Consider the following 19803-nt stretch of genomic DNA (forward strand, 5'->3'; position numbering starts at 1 on the left):
GACTGCAAAACACTCACACTTAAAAAGGGAACTGGAAAGTGCCAGGTTATACATATCACATGATTATAAATGCTATTCTGAGAACCATCAGCTCAGATTTAGACTAGTTCTAGAAAAATGGCTCTTATTAATAAACATGGTTAAGTAAAGCTGGTTTATACCTAGCTTGCAGTAACTGCTTTTGTGCTAAGCTGACCTGCAAAAGTTAATCTACGCTGTCTACTTAGTTGCTTGTAGCAGCACGTCTAAAAGCATCCATCTAACAGAAATTAAGAAACTACATCTTTTTTACTGCAGGGGAAAATACGCATTGGAACTTAGTTTCCAATTTTTCACAAAGCTATTCTTTTCTTCTAAGTAAAAAAATCCTCATTATATTTGGGTACTCCACCCAAATTATAGATCATCCATTAAAGCAGAAAAATTTACACGGCAATTTTTAAGAGATCTGCAATGAAATGTAATTAACAGTATCTCAAAGGTGGTTCATATCAGCTAAAGTACACGATACACAATTCATATTTTCCTTCGTTTGCTATTTCAGGGAAAGAGGACAAATCTTATCAGCACATATCCAGCCAAAACATGTTTGCATTGTATTCCGGCCTCCCAAGAATGTGACTCTGGGAGACAGACTTTATCCTCAGCAATATATATCCATCTACCCAGCAGTTTGCTACATTCCTATGCAGGGAGAAGGCACCCAAGAGGGCCCAAAACTGCACAACAAGGTAAGTGGTATGCGGTAATATATTTAACAATACAGAAGCCAGAAAAACTGAGAAGGGGAAAAAATTCAGTCCTCAGCAGAGCTCTACTGATTATTACGAACCAGAAAGGGGTATTTCTTTTGCTTCACCCTACATAAATCACTGTGAATTATCTGCAAACCCAGCCAAAAACTGCTATCCATGAAATCCTGGGGGAAAAGCCTTTAAAAAATCCAGCTACAACAGCTACACTTCCATTGGCAATGGTTTGTCTTTTGCTCTGTTCCTGCCGTTATTTATCTCTTATATTTAACGTTCATAAAGTGTTCTGGGGATAAGCAGTCAGTTTTGAAAAACACCTTACAAGATAAAGTCATATTAAAGCTATTTCACTCGATGGGCTTATGCTGGCTTAAACAGAACCAATACACTGGGGACACACAATCCTAGGCTATAATAATGTTTTACATTTATATACTGCCTTTCACCCAGAACTCCAGAATTTATAGTACATGAAATGCCAAAGAATGACAAATGTAAACTGTACAACAGAGAACAGAGGTACCTTTGGCAAAGATCTTGTGGTAGATCCTACCATGCACAAGGAATTTCATGGCATTTCCGACACCTGCACTAACCAGAACTCAATGGGCCAGTAAACAGACACGCAACTGGATCGGAGATATTTTCCTTGCTTTGTCATCAAGAACTCGGTTAGAAAAGCTGCTCAGTATCTGAGCATCTGGAATTCTCAATTTGTAAAGCAGAAATTATACTCCAATTCAACATCCATAGTCAGCATACTACCTTAGTGTAAGATTTGTAAAAAAATATATGCAACAGCGCATTCCAGTGCCATTTGGTTCTGCAGTGATGATCCAATGAATGATATCACCGAAGTGGATTGGAGTAAGGTCATTTGACAGGACATCTCTTATGAGAACAGCCCAGGTAATATGTTTATCATGTTGAGCGCACCTTCCCACACGTCATCTGGCGCAACGTTAGCCTGCACAAAAATATCACTCAAGGGCACAGTGCGGTACACAGAGAATACATAAAGCATAAAAACCTGTTTGTTCTCTATCCTTCATTTATCACAGGATGATAAAAGGCCTCTGACCACTGCCCTACAAGGCCCATGCTATCCTTGTTAAAGCTAAACTGTGTATCAGATATTTCACCTGATGAGCTCTGAGGGCAAATTAACTGGATACAAACTCCACAATGGAGGATAATTAACAATCTACTTAGTGGCCATTAAGCATTCAACCCAGCTCCTCAAGATGGTGATGGCTTAGCCAAATCAGGTACCACACATAAGGCAGGGCTACCAGGAAACCAAGGGTCATAAGAGATCAGACATCAGACACCAAAATTATATCTAGCAGGGTACAACTTGCTTACACAGGGAACAAAGCTGGATGATCTGATTCCCTCTGAGACTTAACACCTAGAGAGACATGAATCAGTCGGCGCACTGCCCATCCCACCGAGGCAAGCCCCTCTGCATAACTGACAGCCATCCCCTCATCCAGATTAGCACCCACAAACAATTCAGCAGCTGCCAAATAATACTTGACCTGGTCTGCCCCAAAAGGGGTGATGTTGGCCTTGACCGACCCGACGCCCAGCCCCACGAGGACCAGTCCGACGAAGGTGGCGGTGGCACAGTAGCGGGTGGCTCCCACCTGGGAGCAAGGCGCCATGGTGGCGTTGGCTGCCGGAGAGGAGCAGTTCTCTACAGGGAACAAGGGGATGTCCCCACAGAGGCCCTGGCGGGTGTGCGGTGCAGCGATGACGGGGAAGGCCAGCATGCCCAGCAGGTAGAGGGCCATGCTGAGCAGGATGGTGCCAAACTTGCCCAGGAGGGCGTCTGCCAACCAGCCACCAAAAGGTGACACCAGGTAGGTGATGCCCATGAAAAGCAGCAGGGCCTGGCTGGCCTGAGCACCCTCCCAGCCGTAGGGAGGCCCGTTGAGGAAGAGCACCAGGTTGGAGGTGATGCCATAGAAGGCCACTCGCTCCAGCAGCTCGGCCAGCAGCACGGCGGCACAAGCCAACCGCCGCCCGTGGAAAGCGCTGCTCGCTGCCCGCCCGCGCTCCACGCTGCTCAGCAAAGGGCTGCGCTCGCTCGGCTCGGCCTCCTCCATGACGGTGGCTCCTTCCCAACCCCGCCGCGACCCGCCACGCTTCCCGGCCCACCCTGAGGAAACTTCGCCGCCGTTGCGCGGCGGGGCCCAACCCGCCCCGCCCACACGGGGGACGGAGCGGCGCCATTGGCCGAGCGCGCCGTCGCTCCGCCGTTCAGCGCCGTCACATGGTCGGCTGGACTGCAGGGAGCGGCGGCTGAGGCGAGACGGGGTGGGGCTAGTGGGGGCGGGGCATGGTGGACCGGAAGCTGCGGGGTGGGTCCGCTCGGAGGTACCGGCGGCGCGGGCAGCCCGGACCGGGTGGCCGGGCCGAGTAGGCCGTGGGGCATCGCCTGAGCGCCGGGGCTGAGCTCAGCTGAGCCGAGTAGTGTCGTGTCGGGTGTGGCTCGCACCTCCGGGTGTGCGGAGCATCACCGGGGAGGGGAGGCGGCAGTTTTCTCCCCGCGGGTTTTCTGTCGCTGCTGGCATTCGGATGCCAGGCGGGGGAAAGAGGGCCGGGGTTTGGTGGTGATTTCGTGTGTTAGTTCAGGTTGGGAATTACACTTTAGGCGTTAACTGGAGCTGTGTGACTTTATTAACGACACAGGTTCAGCGCTGGCTTCCATGAGAGCCCTCGTTTTCTCCTTAGGTTCATCCAGCAGTAACGACGACAGCGAAATTAAAACGCATCTTGTTTGCCTGCCTTGCTTCTCAGCTGGAAAAGCAAAAGCGAGGATTGTCCCCGTAGCGTGGCCGTCCTGCAGAAAAACGTGAACGTGCGTTCTAAATTCCTCTTTTTGTCGGTGTTGTGCTGCCACTGGTAAATGCAGCAGGCAGGCCTTCAGCGCTCGGAGCTGCGCCGTGGCTGCTGACCCCGCGCCGGCTGGACGTGGGCACGTCTGGTGTCTGAAGGGAGGTTTATCTGAGGTGTACCCGCAATAATAATACGTCATAAGTACATGTGGGCAATGAAGACTGATTTGAATGGGATAAAGCGCATGATTAAAATGAGAAAACATACATTAGTGGTTGCAAGATTGGAGCCCTAAGATGTTCTTTTGTTCCACTATCACGTATGCTGAGCTAAAGGTCATGACCGTATGTAATTGTCTTCAACAGCAGATCTTAAAGTCCTAATTTTGGCCAGAACAAAGTGGGAAAGATACTACTCGTGCGTTTTCAATGAAAAAGGTGAATCAATTGACATCATATAGTTACACCCAACATCTAGGTATGACTTAAAAATTTTAGAACAGCGTTGGTAATTGAGCAAGCAATGCTTGTAAAAGTAAATACATTCATTTAATGATGGGCCTTTGCAAACAACATGCCATAAAAATGACTCATTAAATATATTTGCTCTCTTAACTAGTTAAATTTCATGACAAAGGACAATGAGGAAAATGCAACCAGCTGTACAGAGATCTCTTTGTGAGCTACTGTAATGTGACTGATTCTGCAATTTTAAAAATTACATTTCAGCTTTGCCCAGCTTCATACAGTATATCATATCAATCGTGATTACGTTTTCTAAGGGCTCTAGTAGTATTTGCTAGAGACTACAAAATAATTAAGCACACTTTGCATTATTGTATGTTTTAATATATGCAGATACTACATTCGAGGCCCTTCATAATTTACATTCATTAAGTGAGGTGAGATTTTTATATTAGCTTACCCAACCACTGTTACAAACACCTCACAATGCTGAATAGTATTTGAAATGTACATGATAAAATATTATTTAAATCTTCAGGTATTGAGAAGTAAGTAATCTCACTAAAATTCAAAAGCTACTGTTATAACCTGAACATTCTCTCTCGAAGTTTAGCAGCTTCAGGAAGGTGATTTTTAAGTTTCTTCCAAACAAGAACACTTAGTTACAGTGTATCTAAAACTTCATGACCCTTTCTTTGAATACAACGAATGCATCTGTTTCTATACAGTGATAGGTTAGTGCATGTACGTGTTTTCAAAGACACAATACTTAATGCGCAAAGACTTGTAGATTTTTAATTTTGTCAGTCAAGGCCTCTGTAGCATAAAAAAACAGAGTTACCATAAATAGTAATAAAATGTTAAGACCTTTTTGAATGTTTCCTTTATTTCCTCTTTATTTCCCAGATGACTGGTTAAGTTTCCTCATTTGTCTCATGGAGCAGGCCTTGTCTTACTTTGATGTTTGCATTTTTGTCTTTTTTGTGTTATACGCTAAATGTGCTGGATAGCTATTGTCTGGTTTTATTGCTAGCAGAGGTGAAAAGTTACAATGGCCAAGCTATTTGTAATTAGGTATCTCATGCAGATACCAAAAGCGCAGGTTCCTTTTAACCCAAACCATGACTTTCTGAGCATAGTCACGTATCCTGCTTTAGGCCATGCAACTAGGGAATGTCCCCAGTTTGGATTACATAGGGCAAGGTGTGTTTCTGGGTTGGCGCACACACTGCCAACCTTTTGTGGTGCAATGCGGGTGGATGAGCTGGGTTGCGTGGGGAGATCTTGGAACCCGAAGGAGGGTCTGTTAGGAAAGGATGTACAGTAGCAATGTATGAGGAGACTGAAAGGCAGCTGCGTAAGCTTCCTGCAGTCCGTGTGATAGGTTACAGGTCTGTCAGACTGACAATTGGGCAGCAGTGACTAACAGAGATGGCTGATGCTAGATTTGAGGGTGGGAAGTGCTCTCAAAAGCCCAAATATGCTTCATATAGGCCACTTACAGTGAAACAAACTTCAAGGCTAGAATCCTGGCCAGATTGACAAGAGCAATCTAATTTTCAGTGGGGCTGGGATTTCATGCCAGAAACGCTTTCTAAAAAAGTGATGAAAATAGCTTGGTCCTGCCTACCATTAAATTAGCATTTCTGCTATTTTTAGCATTTATGCAAGATTTGTTGCTCTTCTAAGTTTTAGCCAACTTTTTTTTTAGTTTGGATGGAGTTTAAAATGGTCTGAACAATGTTGTGCTGAATTATTTCTAAGTGATAACTCAGTGAGATGCAGACAGTTGAACACAGCTCTGTAGCATGAAGACCCATTAGCAAAAAGCAAGCCAGCATACCAAAATGCTTACAATTTGACAGAATACACTCCAATATATATCACTTCTAAACCCTCAATTCCTGAATACCTGAATACCTGTCATCCTCAGAGATCCACTCAAGTTATCTGAAGAACTACTATTTTAAAAATTATCACATTTAAGAGCCTATCTCTGTATAAGGCATATTCTTCTCTCTCTACCTGACACTGAGACTTGAAGAGTAATTTAAGCCACAATAATCAGGCACTGCAGTTTGCAGACCACCTTTGCCTGTCTTCTACAGCCTTGGGGAAACAGAAGCATCTGTGTGGCTCTGTGGTGAGTTACATCAGGGAACCAGACAAGGTTATGAGTACACAAGCAAAAAAGTGACTTTTCTGTTAGATCAAGCCCTCCTCATCTATCTCATGGCCACAAATTTCCTGCACGCTGTTGTATGACAAAACCAGCACACATGTATTCACGGTGTTTTTACAAAATGCTGAATCAAGTTCAAGGCCATGGATATCTGTAGTCAGCCACCTGGCCCCTATCAATCTCCCAACAGACTCCCAAAACTGGCCTCTCAGACTGCCTGCCTCCTGCCCCACCCACTGCTCTTGGCTGCTCACTGTGTTTCCGGTTATAATTAGGGGTTATCCTGAAGACTGGCTCGATAGTTTGGGATGGTTTTCTTGGTCCTGGGTTTGGGATCTTCGTTTTGCCCTTCCCTGCTTTGTTGTAACTCTGGATTCAGTTTGCTGTTGTGGTTCCTCACCAGAGCCTTCCCCTGATCTTACATACCTTTGGCTCTGCTTCATCCTATGGCCTTCCTGACATTTAGTGTGGTCTTTGACCGTCCAGTCACCTTGTTCTTTGGACTAGCGTGTTCCTCTGGCTTTTCTGGTTGTTGGCATCTGATCCACAATTAGTTTTCTTTCCATTCCTGCACTGAGTATGAACCACCTCCATCTTGGGAGACGCACGGCGGCTGCGGTGTAGCTGAGGAACTGCCTCAGGAGCTGGTGGCTGATCCCAACCTTCCCCTGATGTTCTTCTCAGGAGGCCTTTAATTTAAGGCTTCTCTGAGGCCACGATTTGAACATTTCATCTTTGTGGCTGTTTAATGAAAATACATGGCACTATTTAGAGATTTGGGGAAGGGACCCAAACATACTGCTGGCACAAGACCGGGAGCTTGGCAAGGGCAACCGTCCCCTCACCGGATGGCTCCTGCCACCCTCAGGACCACGCTCAGCCCTCGCGAGTAGGTCGGAGCCACCGAACGCTGGGCTTCGCGGGGGACCCAGCGCGGCCTTCCCGCCGCCGACCGGGGCTGCGGCAGGTAGAACAGCCGCTCTGCCGCGCTGTTTCCGGCAGGCTGCGGGGCCGCGCCCGGGCCGCCGGCAGGTGAAGGAGGCGGCGGCCGCGGCGCTGCTCCTCAGTGAGGTGGTTCCCGCCCGGGCGGACAGGAGGGGCCGCTATGAGGCTGCTCTTGCTGGCGTGCCTCCGAGCGCAGACCGGCAACGCGACCACCGCGGCCAGAATACAGTAAGTGTCCCTCCCCGCCCCGCGATGCTGAGGGGAGAAGGGATCCCCGCTGCCTGCCCGCTTACCCCTCGGGACCCTCGCCGCCGCTCCTGCCTGCGTTCTCCGCTCATCGGCGAGCCGGCAGGGAGGCGGGGCGTGCTCCCCCTCTCCTCACGCCGTGGCCGCCGCAGCTCTCCCCGGCGGGCAGAGTGGGTTCCGCGGGGCTGCTTCTGGGGCTCCGTGGTGAGGGTCGGTGCCACGGGGCCGGGGCAGGGCCGGGAGGGCCGTCGCCATTCGCTGCCCCCGCCGGCGCACGGAGGCGGTGTCTCTCCCGCCTCAGCCGCGTGGATGGTTGGCGCCGGGGGTGTGTGAGGGGACGGCGGCCGAGCGGCGAGGCAGGCCCTCTCTGATGGTCCCGGGAGGGCATCCGCCGCTTGCCGGGGAGCCGGGGCCTGCTGGCTGTAGGGCTGAGCCCGTGGCCGCGGGGAACGGCCCCCGCTGCGGCTTTGCTGCGGCTCTGTCTGGGGAACGCGTCCCCCATTGCCTGTACTACTGGGGAGTAAGGGAGAGGGGGAGCCGAGGGGCTCCAAAAACCAACCCAAAGACCTTTCTGCTCAGGGCGGTTTGCTGGCACAGGAGCAGTTCGCACTTGCAGGGTGACCCAGGCTCACAAGCCAAGAGCAGAGGTCCCCTCACTGGCCGCCCCGCAGAGCCCTTGCACAACCGGTGTTAGTGATGCAGCGGATTTCCTAAGGGCTGCCCGCTTTGGGAAATACCCAGAATAAGATGAGAAGCCAGTACGAAGAGCAATAGGCTCTGGGAGCTCTGAAATAAGGGTCTGTGCAGGGGCCATCCTAGAGCAGCTGTTCTACAGGCGTTACTCCAGTTAGCGCTCTTGCTGTGGGGATTCAGCATGAAGCTCTCATGGGGACTACGGACGTGACTCTCTAGTGCTGTCAAATTGTTTGAACTAAAAGAACTGCATAAATACTTAATATTCTTAATGTCCTCATTTAACTTTTTCTCTGACGTGGAAAAAGGATGTGGCTGACAGCATTTCTGTGCATGTGAGCTTGTTCAAAAAAAAAAAAAAAAAAGGTCACCATAAAAATGAAACAATTTCTGAATGGTTTTGTCCTTTTGAGGCCCGAAATAAGGACTTGGTTGTTTTTCTTAGGATAGCCTTCTGCTATTACAAGTTTTCCCCAACCTTGATCTGCATATTATCCCACTTCTAATATTATGCATAGAAATAGTCCTCTGCCATTGCGTAAGTTCTCCCACTAGTTGTGTCATACCAAGTTCAGTCTTAGATTTGTGCAGGGCTACTGTATTGTATAAGGTAGCGGTAGAACATACCTGCTGCCTCATGTCAGTCACCCAGACATTGAAGATATAAAGCAAATGGAGCATAAAGACCAGAGAAAGCTGAAATTTTCCATATTTTAAAAGAATAATTATTAATACAATGTTGAGGTAAACCAAATATGTTCTTATGTTTATAATACACTTTTTTTTTTTTTACCTGTACATGTCAGCACAGAGTTCATGTATATTGGTTTGTATGGTATTTTGTATTTCTTTTCATCTCTAATCTTTTGCTCTCACTGGATAATACAAAAATAGTTATTCTTGGGGAGGTCTGTGCTCATTCTTTCTCTGTAAGATTATTTCTTCTACCTTTACAAATCAAGTACTTGCTTCCATTCATCTTCCATGTCAAAATGAGGAAAGTCAGACAAACATTTAGTCCGCAGAGCCGTTCAGAAATGATCTAGTGGAAAGCAGGTTTTGTATTATTTCCAGTTAAACTAAGCCTGAATAAGCCAGGCAAACAAATGTCCACATATTATTTCAGATTGTCTTTTAACTAAACTGAGATTGATTACGATCATGTGAGCATATTGCATCGAGGCAGAGTGGTTCAGCGAGGTGCCTTTATGTGAGTCACGGTAACCAGCAATTTGGTTAGCCTTCTCCAGCTGTGACTCCCGTGTGGTGGCCTAAGCTGATGTCTTAGTATGAAAGAGGGCATAGACTTGGTGAGATGCAACAGCTCAGCCGACAGATGGATTAACATATTACCATGTTAATGCAATCATTTGCAGCTATGTGAACACATCTGCAGTCATCTGTGTAGAGTACACCAACTTGCTTTAGCATCCTGTTGCTTTATAGGCATACTGTATACAAGTGGATGCTGCTTTCTCACGCACATAGGCCTTCAAACTGAAAGAAAATAATGAGTGAAAGGTCAATTTAATTCACGTTCACAATAAAGGTGGATAAAGGATTCTAACAGAAATAGTGTTTGAGTCAGTAACTTATGTCATGTTCAGTTGCTATCTTACCACCTACCATAAATGTTCTTTATAGTAATAATATAAATGAGCCTGTTTGGGGGGGGGGGAAGTCTGATAAGGAAAAAAGGTAAAGAGTATTAGCTAGCAATTAAATCCATCTTAACTAAAAGGCTAGTCAAGTGACAGCTATCACTAAAACCATCCTACGCAACTACTTCCATCTAATACTGGTTTTCTTAAGACTATGCCACTTAAAAAAAAACCTAATTAAATCTACATTTATGGCCAAAGCCATGGGCATGTCACTTCTTGCACTAATCTGCCATATCTGAGGTTAAGTGCATACGGTAACCTTTGTGACATATATGTTAATACATAGAAAATCCATATACCAATTAATATTTGACTTCAGTTGTATCTGTGTTCATGCTTACTAATTTATTTGTTCAATCTTTCTTTTTATGTTGAGGAATGGCAACTTTTGGTTAAGTATAAATGAAACAATGAAGTTGTCTCCAGGTTGGCTGCTTGCCAGCATAGATTAATTTTATGGCTTAATATCACTCGGTATACTATATTTATGATATTACAGCTGTTCCTATAACTGCTTCATCTTTTCATAAATAAGATATTAATTTCCTGAGTTTAAAGTAACTGGTGACAAAGATACCAGAATCTAATTTTGCTAGAAATCAGCTTGCTAAAACAAGTGATATAATGAATGTGCTATGAGCTTTATTCTTGTTAGTGTGCATAATCTTTAATCACCTTAAAAAATATGAGCAATGAGTAGAGACTAAAACACTAAGCAAAATTCTTTGGTTAGGCTGCCATTCTTCAGCCTTAGAAATGAGATCAAAGAGGGTGTTAGGAAAGAAAATAAATAAATCTTCTCTGCCCCTTGACATGTTCTGTTCATCTTTTATTACTTGGTAGTAAGGAGGAGTAGAAATCTTGAATTAATTGGTTAATTAGATTTAGATGAAGTATCTTGTCAATATGTAAATATCTTTTGGAGAGGGAGACATTGTTTCAGTCCTCATTTGAAATGGGGCCGTTGAAATAGCTGTTCTGTAAATCTCCAGGTAATCAACTCCAAGAGAATTAAACTCACAAACTCAATAATGTTTATCATTCCTCTTTACGATTATTTTTCAACTTGGACATTTATTGGAGTAATTCTGAGCCTCAACTTTTCTTCTATTTAGTCTTGCCCTATCTGCCACCATCAAAATCACACAGAAGAGCATGCATACAGCAGGAGATCCTCTTCTCTGCATGGTAGATCAGAAGAGGTCTGTTACCTGCCTACGTGGGTTTGCACAGGTGCCGGTAAATTCCTGCTCTTGTTTGCGTGGCCATTCCCAGAGCAGGACAGCTGCAAGGCGGGCGTTCATCCTCCACCTTTGGAACCGAGATGCAATCCTTTACATGGCCTGCATTTGATGTGTGCCGCATCCCAAAATGTTTTGCAAGGCTAGACCTATATATAAGGCAGGATTAAACTTTGCAGAGTTATTTTGTCCTTACAAAGGACAGTTACTGACTTCAGAACATAGAGACAGAAGAATTCTCTCCCCATTTTCACTCACATTTTGAATTTCTGTTCTTACTCACAGTAGATTTTATTTACACTTCATTTGAGCCAACACTAATTGTCTGTGTTGTTTAAAGGAGAAGTTTGGGAGAGAAATAAAATGAAGAGCACTTTGCTTTAACAAGTATGAAAAAAAATTAAGACAATTTACAAAGAAAACAGGGAAGATGAAGCAGGGTTTCAACTCTTGTAATTCCATGAACTTCAGTGGGAATTGTGAGTATTGGGCTCTGGCCAAGTTTCGGAAAAGGCAGTGGAAGTGACTCTGCTCCCTTAATAAGCTTTAAATTGTGCTGTATAGATTTAACAATAGTTGATGCATAGCTTTACAGAATAGAGGGCCTAGGGAAAGACATAATTAATATTTTTGGATGAAGCCTATTTTGTGCTGTTCGACAAGTGTCCATGTATCTACCTACCAGGAACTTTTTAGAAATCAAACATTCTTCATCTGCAAGTAATTCCATTGAAATTGAAATATCAGTGGAAAACTATAACATACATATTTTTGAGGAAGACATAATGGAAAATAAAGCAAGTTTGAAAATTATAGCACCTTAGAAACAAGTGTACTTTTAACTTGCTTGTATCTTAGCTTCAGCCGTGCTGTGTTTGGAGCTATAAAACTATTTCTGTGAATGAAGACCTATGAACTGCTACTTATTCAGGTTGAAGGAGGGAAGACTGCTAGCCAGGATAAGTGAGAAGTAGTGATCAATAATGTAGGAAATTAAAAAAATTAAACATTGTAAAACATCACCTGGTATTTCATAGTTGTGTTAGAGAAAAATGTTTTTATTTAGAAATCTTTAATTAAGTGAAATCGTGTCAGAAAAGGATTGTACCTTTTAGCAATATCCCTCTGCATACAGTATAGATCCAGAGCAGACATTTATAGGTTTCACTTATAAGCCTTATGATTTCCAAATAGTGTAAAAAAAATAACAAAAAGGATGAATTCCCTGAGTACTAAAATCAGTAGGGTTGGGAAATATTTTGTCCAATATTCAGATGTGTATAAATATCACAGTGTAAGCAGTGACTTATATAATGAACTCTAAGAAATGATCTTTCAAACTTACTGAACGACTGAAGTTTTCCTTGTTTAGTTACTTCCTAGCAAAACACCCAAAATCTGGAATCTGACACCCAAACTCCATTTTAGAAGCATTCTTCCCAAGTAGTAGCATTGGCTTCCACGAGAATTTCAGTAGAAAGGAAAGATAGGGCAGAGCTCAAGGCAAGTCCTGGATCCAAGCAATAATCACTGGTAGTTAAGACACTTGGAAATTTATCTGTGACATAGAAAATTGTGATAGAGAGAAAACATACCCTTGCGATTTCACATTTTCAGTGCTGTCTTAGATTCACAGACAGCAGGAGACGAGTTCATTTTTATTTTTGATTCAAAAAGTATTTGTTTATTTGTTTACGAAATGGCAAAATAATGTGAATACACAGTTGCCAGGAGGAGAAAAGATATGGGTAACGTATCTCTTCTGTCTTGGCTCTATTCAGGGACATCTGTGACTTCATTGACAGATCAGCCTTCAGAAAAAAATCTCCTGCAGTAGCTTTGTTGCACTCTCATATCATCTCCCTTGATAGCAGCATACATGTGAAATTCATAGTCTGCTTTTCTTTGGTTATAAAGATGAAAAGTCATTTAGAAAATATGAAAATAACACTGTAAATTTCAGTATTTAAATGCTACCCAATAACTCTAGTTCTACACACATACATTTCCATATATGCATAATCTGAAGCCTGTGACTAATCATATTGAACTCAGTGGTATGTTTATGTGATTAAGGCCTCTTTACATCTGGGAATTCAAATTATTCTGGGAATAATTTGACAATTTTTCCTTCTTAAGCTCTATGCAAATTTTTTACATGCTCCTGAGTCATTACATGTAGGAAAAAAAATTAAGTAATAGAGGTAATCCACATTTTATGAGCCTTTGGAACACTTGAGGGAGTCTCCCTCTATTTACTGCAGAAACAGCTGTCATTCAGCTGTGAGATTTGGAGCTGTGGAAACTATGGAGGAAAAGAAAAGTGTTCATTCCCAGTGTATTAAAAAAAAAAAAAAAAGATGCTTTAGATTTGAATTCCTAGCTGAGTTTCTTGATTCCTGATGTCCTGAGAGAGTTATTTTCAAATTAATTGTAATATGCAAACATATTGCTTGTACATTATAGTGATTTATGGTAATTGGTATACTGATGGGAAAAAATTCTTTTAGACTATTTAATGAGCACCTGTGAAATTAGGGAATGCATGCACAAGCATCCCAAGTATTTGCCCGAGAGATTTTCTTTCCACAGCTGTGAGATTTGGGCATCATTATTTAGATATAAATTGAGAGCCTCTTTCAAAAGGCAAGCAGGTACTTGGTACAAGTTCATGGGACAACTGATGTAAATAATTGCTCAACAGTGTAAATAAGGAGCTTACAATCTGGCTGTATTTTATTATTTATTAGTACTTATTATAATTTATTGGTCTGGTTTCAAACGGTGAAGTTAAAAGTAAAATGAGTTTCTTTTTAGAATAAGTAAGAAATACAGCACCATATGTTGTGCCAATGGAGCTCTCTGATATAGTGCTAATACATTCCTTCCAAGGCCTCAAGACATTTTACAACATTTTTAGCACCAGTTTCTGCAGTAATGACTAACTTCTGCAGGACAGAAAATTACATTCCTTGGGAGGATATGAAATGATCAGGAAAGGAAAGAGCTGACATTATCCAAGAAGCTATTGAGTTAGCAGGATTTTAATGCCAGAACAATTAATACACTCTGAGAAATAAATCAACTGGAACAATATGCAATAAGCATAAAACATTCCTGTGGTCTTTTTATAATATTGAAAATGTAAACACTACATGTCAGCAGATACACTGTGCTAGTTTCTATCAAAACATGGATTTTTTCCTGTATGGTTTTTTGGCTGATGTCATTGGAAACATTGATAACTGATTCTGGTTTCAATGGGAGGAATTATGAGCCTAGAGTATAAAAGAAAAGGCTAAAACAAAGCTCACCAAAATGCCTAAAGTAAAGCTTCCTGTAATCAATCAGTTTCTTGACTTTGGCAGTCTCTTAATCAATGTTTTAATATGAGGAACTGTATATAAAGATGAATGGGTAAGCTGACACTTAGAATGAGGGGGTTGCTAGTTGTTTTTTTTCCTAGCAATTGAGATTTTAAAAAAAGACTGTGGAAGTATTTATGTCATTACTTTTGTGTAGTTTTTTCTTATACTTCAATTATCCTGTGCCTGTTTTACAAATGGATAAACTAAGAAAAGAAGCAGTTAACCTCACAGTCGAACAGAAAGGGAATACAATTTCAACTCTCTAGTTTCATTTATGTATTCATTTTTTCACATGTTCTGCATTTTTAATAGCATTGATTAGCTGGACATATTTGTGTTTTCTTCAGTTGGTGGCCTTTCTCCAGAACAAGGATCTGAGCATCTTTAAGATCAACGTCTAACACACTGAATTCAAAAGAGTTTTTTCAGCATATTAAGCTGAAGCTCAATCAGGAAAGATACTGATGATACTTCTGCTGATTTCCAAAGGTGATGTTGATACTGTGTAGGCTCAGCCCTTAAAAGAAATGCAGATTATGTTGCTTGGAAATGTGCCTGTGGCTTCACAATGGTGAAGGTAACAAATATGTTTCAGGAAAAACAATGTCTTGTAAATAGCTCCATGGTTGCTTGAACAAAATAAGCATAAAGGTGAATGTTGGAGCAAAAATTATTAAGGGGAAACATTTTGATTAAACTTATTTAATATACTGGCATGCCTACAACATTAATAGTATCTTTTTTTTTTTCTTTTTCTATTTGTTCCAATAATGAAGGAATCATCTGCATGCTGCAGGTCATATCTGTGTTCTTAAAGATGCTTTCATGTATGAAAGTCCAACTGAAATAGCAAATCTAATCTCTACAGACAAGTTTGATGCAGCTGTGGCCATTCATCTCTATAAAGGAGGCAGACTTCTGCAAGGTAATCCTTTTTCTATTTTGCAATAAAAATGCCTCTTAAAAAGGTACTGAAAGAGAAGAGAATTAATACAAACATTTATAAATGGCTATAAATGTATAAACCCACACATAATGTAGTTATTCTGTTTATCTACTTCGACAAATGTTCAGAAATGCTGAAAATCTTTCTCTGTGGGAGATCTGATCCAGAGAGGAGAGAACTAAATAAATGTACTTTTAAAGCACATAATGCATTTCATAATTAAGTACTTTAACTACATTAAGATAACAGCATTATATTAACATTACAATACTTTCAGCAAACGTGTTCTTTCAGAGGACAATGGCTTGGCTAAGTATAGCTGAGGTCAAATAGAAGCAAGCAGAGAGGCTAATTTGATTTTTCTGCTCAAAAATGAGTCAGGTTTTTTTGGACATTAAATAACTTTGAGATGTTGTTCATACCAGCTAAATTGCAGGAGACAGGATGTTATCAGACAAATAATAAAATTTTCTATTGTATCTAGCCATGTAGAACAAAATTTAGGCTGCCATTAATGATACACTAGAAGCACTGGCTTCCAAAATTACAGACGCTGTCACCTACTGAAATTACAAGTGTGTATCCATTTTTGAGATCACATTCATATCATACAAATCTATTCACTTGGACAGAGGTACATAATTTGATACTTTCATCAGATCTCATATAAGTTGTGTTATGCTGTTTTTCAGGAGTCCCCCCGCAATTTGTGCTGGTGGGTTTTCAGAAAGCCTGAATTACTATTTCGAACATGCCTGTGTATCTTTTGTTACAATGGAGCTCTGATTTCAGTAGGGATCCTAGGATATAAACAGAAAAATAATTCTGTCAGGTGATTTCTGTGAACGTATATATATCAGGGAGTGTAGTGACAGGACAAGGGGAAATGGGTTTAAGCTGAAGGAGGGTTGATTTAGATCAGATGTTAGAAAGAAATTCTTTACTGTTAGAGTGGTGAGGCACTGGAACAGGTTGCCCAGAGAGGTTGTGGATGCCCCATCCCTGGAAGTGTTTAAGACCAGGTTGGATGAGGCTTTGGGCAACCTGGTCTAGTGGAGGGTGTCCCTGCCTGCAGCAGGGGGATTGGAACTAGATGGGCTTTGAGGTCCCTTCCAACCCAAACCATTCTATGATTCTATATTAAGACTTCTCTTGTTGGAATGTAGCGATGATTTTTTTGTGACAAGACCTAGAGCTGTTTTGGAGGAGGGTTATGGAAGGTCTTAGAAGTATTTTTTTTTTTTTTTTTTTTTTTGCTAAGGAACAAAAAAATAAAGTTGGATTTTAAATGTTTCCTGTAAAACTTATTGCAGTTTTAACTTGCATAGCATTGCTCAAATGTTGTTGCTATTAGCTTTTCAAAATTCCAAGTGACCTACAAAGCCTGATACTTGATTGATTTACTAAAGCTCAGTAATTTAAATAAGTCAGAGTCACACTGTTCCAAAAAGAATCTGCAATAACTGAAAGAAAAATAAAACAGAAATCTGTGAAAAGCAAGACAGTAAATAGTATGATTGCTGGGATGATCCTGGTCAAAATGTAGAAGTTATTGTAGACTTCTTGAAGGAAAGAAGTGATTCAAAGGGCATTCCTGATTCTTGTAACATTTAATCTTTCCATACCCTATATTAAGAAATACCTTAAAGAAGTTTAGTGATTACAGTCATACAACCATTGCTACCATACTACCAATTTTTTGGGCCTTATCCTGGGAACTTTGTTTACATGATTGGGGATGTATGATAAACACATGTAATAGATGATATCATAATTATTTATTTTTTTATTTATTAGAAAGGCAATATATATTTTATATTGTATTGCAGAAAGTCAGTCTCTTTAAGATTAGCGCTGTGGTGCCTTGATAGTGCACATTAATTCTCTTTGCCTACAAACGTTAGAGTATAATATCTAAAAATGCTGAGAAAAGTCTTTAAGTAGCCAGAATGGCAATTAGTCTTTCATTCTTTTTATTTGTTCTTTCATTTAGTAATGAGGAAATTAGCAATGCCAATAAAGCCTCATCTTACAGCTCAATTTTCAAATATAAATGTGAAACATATATATAGTATGTTTTCTGTCTTTATCAATATATTTATTTCATTCCCCATTTGATTTAAGATTTTCTTATTTGCTTGTTTTTAACCATGAATTTGAATTATTTGAGTTCACTGAATTTAACCTATAATTTCCACACACACACCCGCTAAGACACTGTGGGTAGCTATAGAAAGTGTCACCAATAGTTTTCACAGCCATGAACATTCAAGGTCAGTTATATTATCTCTCAAAAGGAAGAACCTCCATCAACACAGTAACCTCTAGCACCCTGCTCATTGGTCCAGTGGTGAGGACAGTGTTGTCTACAGAGTCCTTGATCCCTCTCCCCTTTAGTCCAAGAGCTAGAGGGAAAAAACAAAGCGTATTTTCTGCCTTTCTTGATATACAGTGTGTAGGGTATTATCCTACCTTGATTATTCTTGTTCACACTCAGGAGGAAACCTTGGCTTCATCTCTGACAGCTAACAGAAATCTACAAAATCCACAAAATTGGTAACCTTAATGACAGGTTTTCTAGGCTATCTTACTGGATACTGTTTCTTTTGCAAAACTGCAGTCCCATTTGGAATTTAAAACTATGATCAGCATGTAGTAATTAGCCACCATGAGTCTGTTATTTGTTAGCTTAATGTGGTGTAAAACTGACCACTTAATTGTTTTCAGTGCTGAAACAATCAACAGTAAACATTATTGTCTGCTATCTTGATTAGTTTAAGGGGAGAACATTACTGGTAACTTATCAGTTACTAAAAATAGCCTGACTTCAAGAAAAGAAATACTATTAGAAAGGAATCTTACACTACTATTGGCTTTTATATTTTCATCTAAGTAGTCTTTGGCTTTGTCCATCCATGTAAATCCAGCCGCTGTTAGCTTAGAAGTGCTACTCTACCCTATTTTGGTGGCTTTACCCTTACGCAAATATGAGTTTATTCTGATGCTGTGTATCAAAACTAGGCTTTTGCCAGAGTGCATCACCACTAGGATATATATGCTTTTGTTGATACTCTAAAATCTGAATGTTGATATGGTCTCGTCCACAGACTGTCCCACAGCCAACATGCCTTCCTCTGCTCTTACTGTTGTGAGCACTGTAAGGCATCCTAAAAAAACTTCCGTAACGTGGGTGATCACAGAAGGTCTTGGAACAACCAACTATAAACACAAGTCCATCTTTTGGGATGGAATTAGGCAAAATATTGGGTTTGTTGCAGGTTCACATATACTGCCTTATTTAATTCAGTGGCCTTTTCCCATGGTGGGCTCCATCTACGTTTTTTGTAGCAGTAAAATTGGCTTCAGAAGTCAATATTAAAAAAAATAAATAAATTAAAAAAATCAGTAACCAGCTTTGCAGGATGGTCACCCAAACCACTGTATGGGAATGCTTGAGGGGGCAGGGAATGAGTGGCTGAGGCTAGATACCTGGGACCAAACTTTGCAGTACTGCATCTTCTTAAAACGTGAATAACATTTAAAATATATATGCTGTTTGGTGGGCTGCCAAGTGGAGAAACCAACTGATTGTTTTTACTAAGCATGGAAAAGGCAAAGAAAATCTTATAGCTACACAAGAGACTGACATGCTGTGAAAGTGTGTAGTTTTTATATGGGTTTTTTCAGTGCCAAAACATAAAAATTCAAGTTTCTCCAGGTTTCTTTTTCAAAGGCTTTTGCTTACGTATGTGATACAGTATTATCAATATAATTTTTCACTCTTAATGTCCCCTTCTAGTCATTACCTTGACATGTCGGTCAACTTCTCATCATAGTCATTGCTTTGTAGGTAGCAGAATTCCTTTTGGAATCATCTTTGGTGGGACAGATGTAAATGAAGATATCAAATGTGAAGAGAAACATCGGATAATGGGAGCAGTACTAGGAGAAGCCAGGTAAAAACATGTGTGGAAGGTTTATGACAGGAAATTGCATTTTTGTAATGGCAGATCTTTCAGGAACTGTTTCATAAATGCTTGGAATCACTGGGAGATGTGTAGGCCAGCGGACAAAGGATAGACTACCTGAAATCCCCATGATCTCTACATATTATTTTATTATTCAGTGGTGGAAGTAGAACAGTTTCTTCATAAAATACAGTCCGTATGCAGTCTGTTCATTTTATATTTCCTCTGTTACAATCATTTCATGGTATTTGTCTATGTAAGAGTTGGCAAGCTAGTGCTGAACTTGGGCTCTTGGGCTGTGAATTTTCAAAAAGACTCAAATCCCATTAAAAGCTAATGAAATCTATGCTCTTGCTAACTAATGCTGTGCTTTGTCTACTGAATCGTAACTGTTTTCTAGAATAATAGAGCTATGCATGTGATGAGGATATAAAATTCTAAGGCAGGTAAAAGAAATGAGAAGAATAATAGCAAGAATAACCTGGGATTT

General features: G+C 41.2%; 2 protein-coding genes across 3 annotated transcripts in view; one reads left to right on the forward strand and one right to left on the reverse strand.

The window, feature by feature from the left end:
* Nucleotides 1–4924, reverse strand: part of SLC15A4 (solute carrier family 15 member 4) — a 32660-nt gene extending 27736 nt beyond the window's left edge. The window contains 2 exon segments of the mRNA XM_010299730.2: nucleotides 2294–2892; nucleotides 2895–4924. Coding sequence (XP_010298032.2) covers nucleotides 2294–2892; nucleotides 2895–3192 — 897 coding nt within the window. The 5' untranslated portion in view covers nucleotides 3193–4924.
* A 2210-nt stretch (nucleotides 4925–7134) lies between these two features.
* The window catches only part of GLT1D1 (glycosyltransferase 1 domain containing 1), a 60933-nt gene continuing 48264 nt past the window's right edge, over nucleotides 7135–19803 (forward strand). Inside the window, exons 1-3 of one of the 2 annotated variants that reach the window (XR_012838077.1) lie at nucleotides 7135–7415; nucleotides 15176–15324; nucleotides 19196–19301. Coding sequence is in view for 1 of the 2 variants with exons in the window: in XM_075769167.1 (XP_075625282.1) it covers nucleotides 7348–7415; nucleotides 15176–15324; nucleotides 19196–19301 (323 nt within the window). In the remaining variant the exon portion in view is untranslated. The remainder of the gene's footprint in view (nucleotides 7416–15175; nucleotides 15325–19195; nucleotides 19302–19803) is intronic. The other variant, XM_075769167.1, reaches the window with a different exon arrangement.

Source organism: Balearica regulorum, chromosome 17, assembly GCF_011004875.1.
Source record: "Balearica regulorum gibbericeps isolate bBalReg1 chromosome 17, bBalReg1.pri, whole genome shotgun sequence".
In the NCBI taxonomy this organism is placed as follows: domain Eukaryota; kingdom Metazoa; phylum Chordata; class Aves; order Gruiformes; family Gruidae; genus Balearica; species Balearica regulorum.